Source organism: Carassius gibelio, chromosome B14 (genome assembly GCF_023724105.1).
Source record: "Carassius gibelio isolate Cgi1373 ecotype wild population from Czech Republic chromosome B14, carGib1.2-hapl.c, whole genome shotgun sequence".
In the NCBI taxonomy this organism is placed as follows: Eukaryota; Metazoa; Chordata; class Actinopteri; order Cypriniformes; family Cyprinidae; genus Carassius; species Carassius gibelio.
The window spans coordinates 12969966-12985398 of NC_068409.1; the positions used below are offsets into that span (position 1 = coordinate 12969966).

The 15433-nt window shown below is 37.4% G+C and overlaps 1 protein-coding gene across 2 annotated transcripts; it reads left to right on the plus strand.

Moving 5' to 3' along the window:
- Window positions 1–98: 98 nt before the first annotated feature.
- On the plus strand, window positions 99–15270 carry LOC127971654 (elongator complex protein 1). Of its 2 annotated transcripts, XM_052574830.1 has the most exons (37): window positions 99–240; window positions 776–941; window positions 1110–1262; window positions 1384–1465; window positions 2001–2081; window positions 2219–2304; window positions 2454–2553; window positions 2788–2878; window positions 2976–3099; window positions 3204–3297; window positions 4116–4346; window positions 4531–4701; window positions 4777–4861; window positions 6463–6618; window positions 6812–6918; window positions 7037–7140; window positions 7234–7287; window positions 7399–7504; window positions 8282–8397; window positions 8476–8549; window positions 8745–8823; window positions 8974–9053; window positions 9134–9271; window positions 9433–9518; window positions 9617–9765; window positions 11377–11500; window positions 11619–11716; window positions 11821–12022; window positions 12105–12166; window positions 12248–12310; window positions 12516–12576; window positions 12669–12782; window positions 12967–13078; window positions 14092–14219; window positions 14482–14633; window positions 14939–15014; window positions 15090–15270. In XM_052574830.1, exons 2-37 carry the CDS (start codon window positions 792–794, stop codon window positions 15155–15157), a joined length of 3957 nt encoding a protein of 1318 aa, XP_052430790.1. In that variant the 5' UTR covers window positions 99–240; window positions 776–791; the 3' UTR covers window positions 15158–15270. The 2 variants fall into 2 exon arrangements, with proteins under 2 accessions (XP_052430790.1, XP_052430791.1); XM_052574831.1 differs by lacking the exons at window positions 99–240; window positions 776–941; window positions 1110–1262; ... (2 more) ...; window positions 2219–2304; window positions 2454–2553 and having other exon boundaries at window positions 2814–2878; window positions 2962–3099.
- The last annotated feature ends 163 nt before the right edge of the window (window positions 15271–15433 follow it).

The following is a 15433-nucleotide window of genomic DNA, read 5'->3' on the forward strand; positions in this document are numbered from 1 at the left end:
CAGGCAGTGATTTGTTTGGTTCCTTTGGCAAAAAAAAAAAAAAAAAAAAAAAGAATCGGACGTCCCTACTGTTCCTCCAAGACGACAGAGCGCGCACTTGCTCGCGTCACCACACACTGCCGGTTTCTCGGCAGAGTTCAGGACAGGCTGCACTGACAACAACGTGCGTGTGTTGTGAATGTGTATGCCGCAAATGATCATTTACCTCATATAAAAAATAAAGGTCAAAAACACAGCAAGGTAAGTTAAGTATAACTGATGGTTGTCTCTATATAACTACAACTAGATTTGCTGTGCACATCTTTCAAACATACGCTGTCTTGATTTGTGCCAGTTTCCTTTCCATTTTGTAATCATAAGAACTATTCTGATGTTGAAAGCAACTGTTTACTGGATAAGGAGGTAGATCCTGTTAAACAGATGTCAGATGAATTACCATGTTTTAGTACTATGGTAATGTCGTGTGTTTTGGACATGTAACATGGTATTTTTGAGATGAATTATTAGTACCAGCATCATGTAAATGCCATGATACATCAATTTGGAAATCACTCAGTACCATGGAAACACTGGTTAAGTTCGGACACACTTGACTAAATGTATTGTTTATAATCTATTAAACTTTTTGAAGTATACATGTATTTTCAGGGAAAGCAACCAATGAATGTCCATCATGCATAGTTGTTTAAAAAGCATCCCACGATGCATGTCATGCATGTCTTTTATAAGTGATTGCAATCAGATATATCTAACAAAAACTGCAAAACTGTTTCAGATCTCATCTACCTAAAATGAGAAACCTCAGTCTGCTGCAGCGCTTCAGGTGTGTGGATCTGTCCTCCCCGGGATCCCCACAGTGTTTCACCATCAGGAGCGAGACTGGAACCGTGCTGGTGGCCTCTGAGCTTGCCATCACAGAGTTTGACCCTCGGACTGAAGAGGTTTTTTTTAGAATAAAAACAAAATGTTTTCTTAGAAGTTTAAATCCCAGTAATGGTGATTTATGATAGTTGTAACCCCATTTTGTTCCAGGATGATTGTTTCTGGTTCAGGATGTCTAATACCAACATAGGTATACATGAATTTTACTGTATAATGTGTTTCGATAGGTTCATAAAGAGGTTTCACTGACGGCAGAGGACTACCTCCCAGAGGACGGCAGTGGGGTTGTGGTGGCCATACAAGATCTGCCAGATCAGGAGTCAGTGTGTGTAGCCACTGGCAGTGGTGATGTCATTCTCTACAACCTCAACACCTGTCAGGTCATCATTCATTTCTTTTGAATGCTTTGATAATTGTATAAAATGATTGCTAAATGATTATGTGAAATATATATGCTGTTGTTGTATTTTTTAATTAACAATATCAAGTTCTGTCTCACAGTTAGAATGTGTTGGCAGTGTGGAAAGCGGTCTAACAGGCATGACGTGGAGCCCAGATCAAGAGTTGGTGGCTCTGACCACAGGTCTATATCACTAGCAGTGCTATTTTAAAATACTTGATGTTATTATAGTTATTATATACTTTGATTTCATTTTTATGTATATATTTTCCATTTTAATTTAAAGTTTTAGTACTTTTGTGTTTTTGTCAGTTTTATTGGTTTTGTGTGTGTGTGTGTGTGTGTGTGTGTGTGTGTGTGTATATATATATATATATATATATATATATATATATATATATATATATATATGAAATGTTATGTTAATTGAATGATTATTTAACATTTTTATTTATATTATAATTCGAAATGTTTAGGGTATTCAGTTAAACTAAATAGAAAAGATAAGTGTTGCTAAATTAAAAGTTACTAGGTAATTTTTTTTTTTTTCATTTAACATTTATATTGTTTCAAGTAGCAGATTATTATTTAATTTTTTTAATGGCTTTAGGTTTAGTTAACAATAACAACCCTGACACTCAATGTATATCTGTTTAGAAGTGCATAATAGTGCCATTTCCCTCTTTCTCATTGTGTTTGTTTGTGTCTTATATTGCAGGTCAGGAGACAATTATCATGATGACCAAGGACTTTGAGCCAATAACTGAGGTTGCAATCAATCAGGATGACTTTGGCGAAGGTATAATTCATAAAAGTCTTTATTTACCTCTTAATATAATGATAATATTTTTATAAATGACTTGTGTTCTCTGTATTTGAGGAGATATCATGTCTGATGAGTGATTTTTTATTTATTTATTTTTTTCTGTGCATTAGATAAGTTCATCACAGTTGGTTGGGGGAAGAAGGAGACTCAATTTCATGGCTCTGAGGGCAAGCAAGCTGCCCAGCGGAAATCTGCAGTAAGGTTTTGTTCCATTTAGCATCGTTCTGCTTTACCAAATCAACTCGCTGCAGCTAGGAAGTATGATACTGACCTGAGGATCATCAGGGGATCATTGGTTTGAATATGGTCTTTTTCTCACCTAGTTCTTCTCATACACTTTCACAGGAAGTGCAGCCTGCTCTGCCATGGGACGACAGGAAGCCAAGAATCACATGGCGTGGTGATGGGCAGTTCTTTGCAGTCAGCACTGTTTGTCCTCAGACTGGTGAGACTCTCACTTTCTGTTATTGCTATTGCATGAAAAGTTGTGACCGTTAATATTGTTCATTATTACTGTAGCTTAAACAGCTGAACATGGCGCTAACAACACCAAGGTCATGTGTTTGGTTGCCAAAGAATGCATGAACTGATAAAGTGTGTATCTTGAAAGTTACTTTGCATAAAATCGTCTGCCAGATGCATTAATGTGAATGTCAAATATAGCAACTTTTTGTTGCAGGTGCTCGAAAGGTTCGAATCTGGAACCGAGAATGTGTTCTGCAGGCCACCAGCGAGGCTGTTAATGGTCTGGAACAGCCTCTCTGCTGGAAGTAAAATATTCTGAATGTCTTTTTACTTTTTTCTTTGACTTCGTGGTTCGTCTGACTGATCTGATGTGAACTGACAAAAATAGATTTTTTCTTCTAGACCCTCCGGCAGCCTGATCGCTTCCACACAGCGGCACCCTAACAAACACAGCGTGGTGTTTATGGAAAAGAATGGACTGTTGCATGGAGATTTTAATCTGCCTTTTGGAAAGGAACAGGTCAAGGTAGATCTCATCTACTCTCTATATGTCATTTTCAAAGATCTGAAAGACAAGTCATGGTGCATGAAAAGCTGATGATTTTGTTGAAAAGCTGGTGTTTTTCTCAGGTAAAGGAGCTGCTGTGGAACAGTGACTCTACTGTTCTGGCTGTTTGGATGGAGGACTTAAAGCCTGGAGAGAACAACCATCCCAACACATACAGTAAGATGCAGATAGAACTGCTTTTCATATTCAGTGATGTGTCCAGTACTGATCAGTGCTGCTTAATTATGGCGTCATGATTAATCAAAACAAACCAAAGTCATTCTGTGTCAAATCAACTAAACTTCGGAAGCTTTCCAAACTCAGATTTTAGATTTTGCTAATATACATAAATAGTGATGAAAGCCAAAATATTAAATGCCACAGATATATATTTACTGTGTAATCCACTATTTTTAGCAGCGGTCAGAATGGAATGTTTGACCTGAGATTTGGAGCCAAATTACAGGAGGGTAAAAATGACTTTAGAAAGCTGGCAGCATTATTGTTATCTTTACACTGAGATTGATAGGTCTGTTAGTAAAATCTGTTGACTTTAGCAACGGAGATCCCAAAAGAAAAGCTTATTAAGAATCAGAATCTTGAAGTATATTATGATATTTTAAAGTTACAAGCCTGACGAATTTAGAAAAAGAATATTTATGGTACTCAGACATGTATGTTCTATGCATTTTGATGCATTTCTAGTTAAAAAATTTAAGGGCACCTTTTATGCCCCTTCTTACAAGATGTGTTATTGGTCTTTGGTGTCCCCAGAATGTGTTTGTGAAGTTCAGACCAAACCATCTTCCCATTTTTGTCATGAAAAGCACTCATCAATAAAAGAGCTTGTAATGAAATGTGCTTATCAACAAAAGCTGGGAAGGGCTCCCTGTGGTTTTCAGTCAAAATAAAATTAATTAAATAAACATTTTAAAATGCACAAACAAGACCGCCATAATGCTTTGTTTTAAACATCTGACCTCTTTCTTTCACAGTTCAGCTGTGGACAGTCGGGAATTATCATTGGTATCTGAAGCAAAGCTTGCATTTTGGCAGTGAGCCCCTCAGGGCTCCGGCGTGTGTATGTTGGGATCCGGAGAAGTCCTTGCGCCTCCACCTCCTGACTCGAGGATGGGCCAGCTACACCTATGACTGGGGCTGGAGCACTGACCGCAGTCGAGGCACAGATTGCCATGATAACGCCAATGTGGCAGTGATTGATGGAGGTAGGCTTGACCATTGTCTAACTCATGAATAATTAATTCATCTCTATACTTTAATAAATTGCAGACAACACGCTGTTTCTCACATCTAGTTTTACATAATTTTTTAGAGTAAATAAGACATTTGAGTACAGTCCAACAATTAATGGTCTGAATGATTTCAGTGTTTAACTAATGTGTTTTGCAGATAAAGTCCTGGTGACAACTTTCCGCCAGTGTGTGATCCCTCCACCTATGTGTGCTTTTGAACTTCAACTTCCTGTTCCTGTGAACTTGGTCACCTTCCGTTCTCAAGCCCAGAGGACCAATGAGCTCGCTGCACTCACAGCCGATGGACATATTCATGTTTATGGACCAGGTGAGTCATGTCATTTGAAACTTGATTCAAACATTACATTGTTTAGGATTTCTGACTTAAATTTCCAATATTCAGGTGGTGGAGCTGAAAATGAAGGTGTACCTGGGGTATCTGGCTTTAAAGTCATCTCAGCACCATTAGTCTTAAGAAAGACATACAGGTACAGATGATTTTGAGTTTGACTGTTGATTGTGTTTTACATTTGGTCATGTTTCTCTAATCCTTATTTAACAAGAAGGTGTCACTAAAATCTTTACATGTTTTGTGAATGGTAGTGTAGCTGTAAAAGTCTGGGGTCGGTAAGAAAAAAATAATTATTACCCATTTAAAATAATTAATAAAAGTACATTGTACAATGTCGCTGTTGATCAGTTAAATGCATTATTTGCTGAATAAAAGTATTTATTACTTAAAAATCTTAGCAGGTTTCCAAATTGCGACTTAAATGGTCGCACTTGTGTCCAAAAATATTAAATTGCAAGTTTTTGCTTAGGTCGCTTCTGGTGACTAGATCTATGTATTTATGTTGTTATAACTTAAAAATTAGCATGTAATGCCTTTTTTCCTGGTTGTTTTGCGATCCGATCATTTACTATGTTCACGTCAGACAATGCACATCACAGTTTTAGAGGAAAAAAAGAGTTTCAAACAATCCTCACCTCTGCCGTGCTGCAGCGCTGACACACACCTGATAAAAACAGCTCAGTTGAGCAGCGCGAGAGAAAGAGAAATGATGGAGATGTTAGAAGTGAAAGTGCACAAAAGCAAAGTCTATTTCAAGCACAACTTGAACAAACTACAACATGTAAAGCTGTCAGCTGTATGGGCAACGGCGTTAACAATTTTCATTTATAATCATTAATAATATGGTTTCTTCTTAACAAGATCTTAGGTCTATGCTGTATTCTGTTAATGCTTGGACTCTTTATTATTTTAAGCACACTTACCGTCCAGTAATGGCTTTAAAATTATTCCAAATTCATAATGAAATACAAACAATAAATAACGTTTTTGCCGCTCTTTAACGCTCTTTAATTTAAATGTGAAAGACATACACTCTTAAAAATAAAAGGTTCTTCACGGAACCATTTTAAAGAACCATCTCTTTCTCAACTTTTTATAATCTAAAGAACCTTCTTTCGCCACAGAGAACCTCATGTGAAACGTAAAGGTTCTTCAGATGTTAAAGGTTCTTTATGAAACCATTTAGACAAAACAGGTTCTTCTATGGCACTGTGAAAGCACCTTTATTTTTAATAGTGTATGCCAACTTTTACAGGATGCATTTAGGAGAAGCCGAAACTGGCCAAGTGATGTTTATGGTCCACCACATTGGTACAGATAATGAACAATTCTTTGTGACTGTTTATTTCAAGTCGGAAAAGACATTTAGTTACAAGACAAGATGGATTAAAATACTAATAAAGAAAATAAAATATGTTTATTCTGTGGCCCATAAAACCTTTTTTTTTTTTTCTTATAGAAGCCACTGACTCCTTACTCAATTTTTTGGTTTGGAGCCCTGCTTAGTGATCTCAAACTCAATATACAACATGAAAAAATACAACAAATAAAAATATATTCCATATTTGTTTTGACAAATTGACTGTTTCCACAGTGATTTTCTGCAAAATCCACTGTGTTCTACTCTCCATTGTTTTTGGATTATTTGTGCTAATTTCTTTTCTGTCATTTTCTCATCGGGCTAGCATATCAATTATTACATGTAGGATATATTCTGATGCAGATGTTCTCTCTCAGGGTCACCATGGATCAGGAGGAACCTCTGACCCTGCGCTTGCTGCTGTGGTTGAAGGACGATTTGTTTTTGGCTGTGGCTCATGGAAGATACTTGACCCGCCTGCTGAAAATCACCCCATCAGACAGCCAGGACCCCAAGGACACGCTGGAGATCAGGTACTGATGCCAAAACAACTAACTCCTCCGGTCTTGTCATCATTTGTATTCCGTGTAGCTCATGCAAAGACAGACTGATCTAACGAGCGTAGACATGAGCTCAGGGGCTGGGAATTATAACAACTTAAGAATTTGTTTTAACTTTTATGCAGTGTCTCTTTTTCTTAAAGTCTTGGTGTTGGTCATTTCTCAGGTCAGATGTTCCAGTGGATGGTTTTGTGATCAGCTTGTGTCACAGCCTCAGAAATGGCACTGTGGCACTGCAACTTGATGACGGACAGATCCGGAAAGTTCACACGGGTCAGTCCACTAATTATAACAGGAACTGGATTTGGCTTTTACGTAGTATCTGTTTCATCACTTGTCTTGTTTATTTTTTTTCCTAATGCAATTTAAAAATGAATCATTTTCTATACAGACTCTTCAGAGCTCAGTCTAACAGAATGGAAGGATTCCTCTGGCAATACCATTAACTTCCCCCGGCCTTGTGTTCAGACAGCACTATGTACCCTCAGCGGAGAGGTGAATATATAGTCTCCATCTATCACTGCCCTTTATTTCATCATGCTACCGTCAGTTTCAATAAATGCTTCATATGTATTTGTCTTTTAATAGGAACATTTGATAGGCCTCACAGAGAGATCCCATCTCTACATCGGTGACTCACTGGTAGGTGCGAGTACCCCAAAAATGATATAAAAAGGATTTAAATCACATTACATTTAGTGTGTTAGTGCCAGAATCCTGGCTGGTATGCTCACTGGAGTGTCTCTTCCGCAGGTGGCCTCCAATATCTCCTCGTTTGTAGTTTATGACGACTTCCTCCTGCTCACCACACACTCTCACATGTGCCACTGTCTCAACCTCAGCACACTCTCTGTCAAAGGTACACATGAATGCATCATGTTACAAAAATATGCTGTTCATTCGAACTTTCTACTCATTAAATAACCCTGAAGAAATGCATCAAAGTTGCAAAGAAAAGCAACAAAACTGTTTTAAACATTGATGGTAAGAAATGTTTTTTGAGCAACAAATCAGCATATTAGAATGATTTATAAAGGATGATATGACATGATATGATATGTTTCCATCCACCTATTTTAATGCATATATTGCATAGAAAATGCTTGATAGAAATGTAAAGATACATATACATTCTTAAAATTTGCATAAATGAACTTATGCTCTTAATTAAGCAGAATACATATCTTATCCGGTAACAAAACATGGACATGAACTACTATGGAAACACTGAATAAATTCCTTTATGCGTGTTTGAAAAGACATGACTTTGCGATGGGACAGCACAGCTGGAACAACCATCAAACCGATCACATTGCACAGCATCTAAAAGTCTCGTCAAAATGTTTTGTTATAATTATATAATTATTATAACTCCCAGAACTACATTCACAAACCGCAGGTTTTGAAAATAAGATAACATGACCGCTTTTGGTCTGCGTACTCTGAGGCTCGTAAGTTATTGTACACACAAATTATTGTGTAGAGTGCCTTCTCCTGCTGCAGCAAAAAAAAAAGCTACTGTTCTGAAAGACTGCTGAAAATTAAAATTAAATTTTTTGATTATTAAAATATATATGTTCCATAATTATAGAAATATGTTGAATTACTTCTGTTTCTATATTGGTGTCCTGTGCAGGTCTGCAGTCAGCTCTGAGCTCAGATGCTAATCAGAATGATGAGACTGTACGAAAGGTAGAACGAGGCTCTCGCATCGTTTCTGTGGTTCCCCAGGACACCAGACTCATCCTGCAGGTCAGCTGAACATCTTGATATGATTATGTATTTTTAGATTATGTATTTTAATGATAAATGGATTCGTTTTGTTTTCAGATGCCACGGGGGAATCTGGAAACCATTCATCATCAAGCTCTTGTACTTGCTCAGCTCAGAAAGTGGCTTGATGGGTATTTTACATCTAGAAAAACTTGAGACAATGTGACATATACAAAGAGAATACTGACCTTATTTAAAAGAAAAAAAAAGGGATTCATTTCTCCACATTATTTTATATTGCATTATATGTTTACTATAAAACGTAAAACATGATACCTGATAAATTAAATGATTTGAATAATTTGAATTGGTGTTGTTTGTTTCAGTCTCCGGTTTAAAGATGCTTTCGAGTGCATGAGGAAGCTGAGGATAAACCTCAACCTCATTTATGACCACAATCCAACTGTGAGTGACCTCCCTCTGTTGTCATTTCTTTTTTTACAGTAACATCTAAACACATTCTTCTACACCATGGGTTTCATTTTCTTTCAGAGAATGGCACTAAATAATTAACACCACTCCCATTTACCCCCCATCCCATGATTCCTCTCGCAGGCGTTTCTTGCAAACATTGAGATGTTCCTGAAACAGATCGACTCCATCAACTACATCAACCTGTTCCTCACTGAACTCAAGTAAAACGCATTGATTAAATCTTTTTTGATGCCTTTTCCCTTTCATTTGTCTTTGAATAAAAACATTTCTTCATTCTTAGAGAGGAAGACACCACTACAACAATGTACCCATGTCCTTCACGCTCAGCCTCCAGTTCTGCCTCAGGGAAAGGAGGAAAGAAGGTGGACATGATCTGTGATGCGTTACGGTCAACAATGGAGACTCTGGACCCACAAAAGTCAGTTCCACGGTTATAAATGTTACTTATGTTATGTAAATTGAAGGAAGTATAGTACAGCCCTTCTACTTCCCTCTCCAAATGAGATAAGATTACATTTTACACAGGATGTACATCAAGCCCTGATCTTCCTCCTCTGAGATGCTTTCATCTATACACAGGTATTGTTTATGTATTCTGACATCACACGTGAGAAAAACAACACCAGAACTAGAAATCGCTCTACAGAAGGTCCATGAGTTACGAGGTGAGCCTCGATTCACTCAAGCCCAATAAAAATAAGTTTGATTATGTGTCTGTTACATGTGTGTGTGTGTGTGTGTGTGTGTGTGCTTGAATATTTAGTGAACCCAGCCAGTGGCAGCATCAGTGTGAGCGCAGAGGAAGCCCTGAAGTATCTTCTCTTCCTCGTTAACGTGAATGAGCTGTATGAACACTCCCTCGGCACCTACGATTTTGACCTAGTGCTCATGGTGGCTGAAAAATCTCAGAAGGTCAGTCAGAAGATTCCAACTCTGATTCATCCTAACTGTTTGTTTTTATAACATTATTATATGATATAATTTGTTTTTAATTATTAAATTAATACAATACATTTTTTCAGATATGAGCTGCCATTTTCTAATATTTGTATTGCCGTATAATATTATTTTATATTACAAGACAAACAAGTACAATTGAGTAAATACAAAATTACATTTAAAATTTCACATAATCAGCCATTTTGCATATGAAACGTATTATTAATGTTGTTAATATAATTAAAATTCAATTTAACAATTTCAGAATTTCAAATACATTATAATATAATATAATTAGGGCTCTGCAAAAAATCGAATGCGATTTTCATGCACATCTCATCAGTAAAGGCACTCCTGTGATTAGTAGTATATCTCCAGCACATGCGTTCAGATCAGGGTAAACAAAACCTGCCCAATTGCTTCTCGAAACTAGCCCAATCGCGTTTCATTTCAGGCGATAAAATAATTTTTTTTTGGCAGGGTTCCCTTGGTAAAATGTGCATTTTAGGCGCTAAACATCGCGTTATTTGTATTGGGGTCGCTTCAACCCGCAGACATGAAAAAAAAACAACCGCAGACTTGGCAACACTGGTTGGCCTTTACTACACAGAGCTGTAGTTCACTGACAATCTACACAAAATCGATTTCAAAATCAGAGGCGATTCTTTGTCGATTTTGAAAGCGCTTTTGTGTAGTTTGTTGGTGGACTATGGCTCTGTGTAGTAAATGCAGCTCCAACTGAACCAGTGTTGCCAAGTCTGCGGTTGTTTTTTCTTCATGTCCGCGGGTCGAAGCGACCCCAATACAAATAACGTGATATTTAGCCCCTAAAAATATTTTACTAAGGCAACCCTGCCAAAAACATGTATTTTAACCCAGGGACACAATTTTTTTCGGGGAACCTATTGGAAACGTGATTGGGCTAGTTTTGGACTAGTTTTGAGAAGCAAGTGGGTTTTGTTTTGAAAACCTGGCAACCCTGATCTGAACGCATGTGCTGGAGATGTACTTCTAATCACAGGAGCGCCTTTACTGACGAGATGCGCATGAAAATTGCATTCAATTTTTTTGCACAGCCCTAAATATAATGTTGTTATGTTATATATTTATTGTTTTACAAATAAAATTTGTATGAAGTTAAAAAAAAATACTATTCAGTAAACATAATACATTTTGTAATTTCACATATAAGCAGCCATTGGACATATTTGTTTTATTATATCATATTAAAACATATTATAAACGAGAAACAAAATACAATAAATACATAATAAATTCAATTCTTGTTCACATATAAGCATCCATTTTACATATTTGTATTACTATAATATGTTGTATTATTATTATAGATACTTTTTTATTGCAATTACATTATTTTATATTATAAAAGGAATGTACAACACATTGAAAATAGAAACTGGCCATTAGTTGAGAGAGATCGCATTATAACACTACAACAGGCGTTTCCCATGTACACAGCTTTTTCTGATCTGAGATTGATCTAGTTCTAGCACACGTCTGTTGTAGACACTGTTTAGCACTGGTTTATAGTTTGTTTGTTTGTTTTTTTCCTCAAACATGTAGGACCCTAAAGAGTACCTCCCATTTCTGAACATGCTGAAGACCCTGGAGCCGAACTACCAGCGCTACACCATCGATAAACACCTCAAGAGATACAGGAAGGCCTTACATCACCTCAGCAAGTGTGGTGAGAGCCTTGTTGGACATCCATGAGCAATCCGACAGCAAATTCCTCTGTTTTTATTCACTCCCTTCTACCGTCTGTATCCCTGTTTGGTTCTCCTGTTCTGCTTCATGTTTTTCAGGTGAAGAACATTTCACAGAATTGTTAAACTTGGTGAAGGATCAGAGACTGTACAGTGATGCTCTTGAGCTCTATTCTTCAAACAGTGAGCAGTACAAGGCAAGTTTTATTTGATTAAATCCTACCTAAAAGGCCACAGCAGAATTGACATAAATATGCAGTGATGACGTGATCTTGACCCTTGACCCCTGTGACATCATCAGACCCTGAGCGTGGCCTATGCAGAGCATCTAGTGGAGCAGGAGCAGGCGGAGCAGGCGGGACTGTTGCTGTGGAGATGTGGGGAGAACGCTCGTGCCCTGCAGGCCTTCGTCAGCTGTACGAGCTGGAGAAACGCCCTCGCTGTGGCCACACACATCCCATTACCACCTGAACAGCTGGCACTGCTCGCCCGAGACCTGGCAGGTGGAGATCTCTGTCATGTATGCATGTTTCCTGCTGAGATTATGAATATCCGGAAGCCATGTTGTATGTCTGATGTTTTCAGAGAAACTTCTGGAGGCCAGGAGGCACAAGCAAGCCGCCCTGTGTTTGGAGCAGTATGCTAAGGTAGAGTGTATGTTTCATAGTCATCATTGTTTCCAAGACTGTGGTCTGCTGTGTCATGTGCTCATACCTGTGTGTTGGCAGGATTGTGAGGAGGCCATCTCTGCTCTGATACAGGGAGCTGCATGGGAAGAAGCGCTCCGATTGGTGAGCCTCTTCATTCATCTCTTTCCTCCGTTTTACTATATGTATATACCCATACATACATACATACATACATACATACATTATATATACATACATTATATATATATATATATATATATATATATATATATATATATATAATTTTTTTTTTTTTTTTTTGTCAGTAGCTATATAAAAACCTACATTTTTTTATTTCTTGTTTCAGATTTATTTGTACAACAGACAGGATATCATTGAGACTGATCTGAAGTCTGCTCTTCTAGATGGTAAACCATCATATTTTTTCTTTTTTTTATTGACCTGTTAATGTTCTATTTATTTTGTGCTGTATCTTAATTGAATGATTGGTTTCCTGTAGCTCACAGTAATCAGACGTCTTTCCTGGAGTCCCAGAAGGCTTTGTTTATCCGTCACAAAAACCGCCTTGCTGTGGTCCGAGAACTCAAAGCCAAGGCCAGACTGGAGTTATTTGGTAAACAGGAAATATTTCTCCGTTCCATTTATATTATTAGCTTTTCTGAAGACTCTGGGTGTGTCCTTTTTGAATAAATATTGTATTTTTTTTTATCTTACATGAATCACATTAAACCTTCATTAGTACACTTTTGGTTTTATTCTATTTCTTGTTGCTCACTGACAACCTCTTGGTGTTTCAGACGAGGATGGCCCTGACTGTGCGGATGCTGAGCTCTACTCGGAGGCCAGCAGCGTCTTGACCGGCAGCCATCTTGGCTCAAAATACTCCCGCAGCAACTCTCGCATTTCATCGTGAGTGACATCTTTTCTAAGACAAATTTACAAACACTAAGGATACACTGATTGATGGGCAACCGAAATTGTTTGTCCAAAAATAGCAAAAGAAGTATAATAACCATAAAAGACCGAATAAATTGTACCGAACAATAATGTGACGTGATCAAGTAGAGGCGTGCACTAATGCAGCAAACATGTTGGCAGTGAGGAAGCATTTCAAATTGTCCAAGAAAGAAGGAAAAATCATTACAAACACAGACAGCCATGCCACCCATGAGAAGAGGAAGGGATGATCATTGCTGATTACTGGATGATGATTGAAATAATAAACAAAACGAAGAACGTTATGTTTTCTAATACATGCACAAATTGCATGTATAAAAGACAGAGCTGCGCGAGCTCACAGCACCAGGGTTCAAAGTCCAAAGCACGGGGAAATATTTGCTGAACCTATTACTCAGTAACATTTTTATGTATTTCTAAAATAAAATAAGAACAGTCCTTTTTATACATTTATTATAAAACAGTTATCAATTTGGGTTCTGTAGCCTAATGTTTCCCATGTTTTATTAAAAGAAGACTCTTCTGCTCAGCAAGGATGCATTTATTTGTACAGTAAAAAAAATACATTATTAATTCAAGAAGGAGGTCTCAGAAATGGCCTAAAATATTTTAAACTAACTTGTTAATTTTAAGTTAAATTGTGCTTTGTTGGTATAGTGTCTGCTAGAATGTAAAAAAAAAATTCAGTGTTCAGTAAATATTTTTAAATAGTAATTTTGTAAATGATTTTTTTAACTAGGTAAAACAGTAAAAAGCATATTTTGGCTACTCCGTTTATGCAATGGTGAAAAAATTGGCGGAAAAAATGTGAAAAGCTATGTGTTTGGCCCAGTGTTTAATTTTCTTAGGCCTTGGCCAAGAATTTTCATTTTGGTGCATCCCCAACAAACACGTCACTGTTTCAGTGTCTTATAACCTGTCAGCAGCTCAAATGTGAAGGTTGAAGTTTGCTAACTGATCTGCAGGAGGTCGTCTAAGAATCGTAGGAAAGCAGAGGGAAAGAAACACAGTCTGAAGGAGGGAAGCCCATTCGAGGACATCGCCCTCCTGAACGCACTTACTCAAATCATCACCATCGTTGATAAGATGAGAGGTGAGCTGAGGACACAACAGAAACACCAAAACATGTAATACTCATTTAAATCTGAATATATGCATTTAAATTGCAATTATAAGATGGATAGAATGGATGTTTGATGAATAAATATGGACCTATTTCAAGTGAATCAGACATCAAGAAATGTGCATCTTAGAGTTTATGTTTGGCATAGTTTGGACTCGACAGTATTGACATGAATCTGATCGGTTTCCTTATGTAGCTGTATTCTGACGATTTTTGTTGTCTGACCCTGCAGAGGAGGTTCACAGCCTGCTGAAGGCTCTGGTGCTCTTCCAGTTTGACGCTGCGGCCAGCAGCCTGCAGAGAGACTACGGTGAGCTGCTCCAGCTCGTGGAGAGCGCTCTTCCAGAGATCTGGACTGACAACCAGCAGCAGAGCCAAACCCCAGTGAGTCACACACAGGCTCCCACTGACCCTTCCAGCGCATTTAGGGTTGTTTTTGTTTTATAGTTGAATATACTTTTAAAGTAGAACTTGAGATGAATTGAACCGATATTCAGATTTTTAAACATTTATATTATTAATACGGTTTCATTTTCAAATATATTTTTCATTTTGGCCAATGTGTTTTATAATTTAGGTTTACAGGATCATTTTTCTTTTTTTTTTTGCTCCGGGAAAAATATTTTCATAACATTTCTATGAATTCTAAGACAGTAAATTATTCATATTTAAATTCTTGAATTATTCAGCTCACAGGTCCAAACTCAACAGCCAATAGCATTATGGCATCATTTCAGCAGCAGAGACCCGCTGTGCCTCAGCAAGGTGAGTACTTTCAGTGAGGCTCTTTTCATTCATGGGATTCGTTGTGAATTTCCAATAACTCTGTTCACTCCTCAGACACAGAAACCCTGTCGGCTCCCAAGATGAGGATCGCGGTCAAGTGGAAACTCAGCATACTCAAATAGTTTGCATGTGTCTCTAGGCTTTTTTCCCCCTTCATTTTTTGTGGTCATTTTATGCAAATAGTGTATTTGTATTTTAATGGGAAATTATGATATAATTAAAAAATAATAAATTACTTCTTGTCTTCTGAGTTTATTTTTTCATAGCTTTAGTTCACCATCATATTTAGTCTGAAACTAGAGTAAAGTGAAGAATGTGTGACTCTACGTTTTATGGTAGTTTCTTGTTAAATCCCATAATCCAAACTAACCCATGTTCCTTTTTTTTTTACTTATCCA

What these genes read in the sequence shown, in the direction of transcription:
- LOC127971654 (XM_052574830.1), top strand. Translation starts at nt 792, where the DNA reads ATGAGAAACCTCAGTCTGCTGCAGCGCTTCAGGTGTGTGGATCTGTCC. An exon ending in GTCTTAAGAAAGACATACAG is followed by an intron (nt 4,862 to 6,462) that starts GTACAGATGATT and finishes GTTCTCTCTCAG; the next exon opens with GGTCACCATGGATCAGGAGG. An exon ending in CATCGTTGATAAGATGAGAG is followed by an intron (nt 14,220 to 14,481) that starts GTGAGCTGAGGA and finishes CTGACCCTGCAG; the next exon opens with AGGAGGTTCACAGCCTGCTG.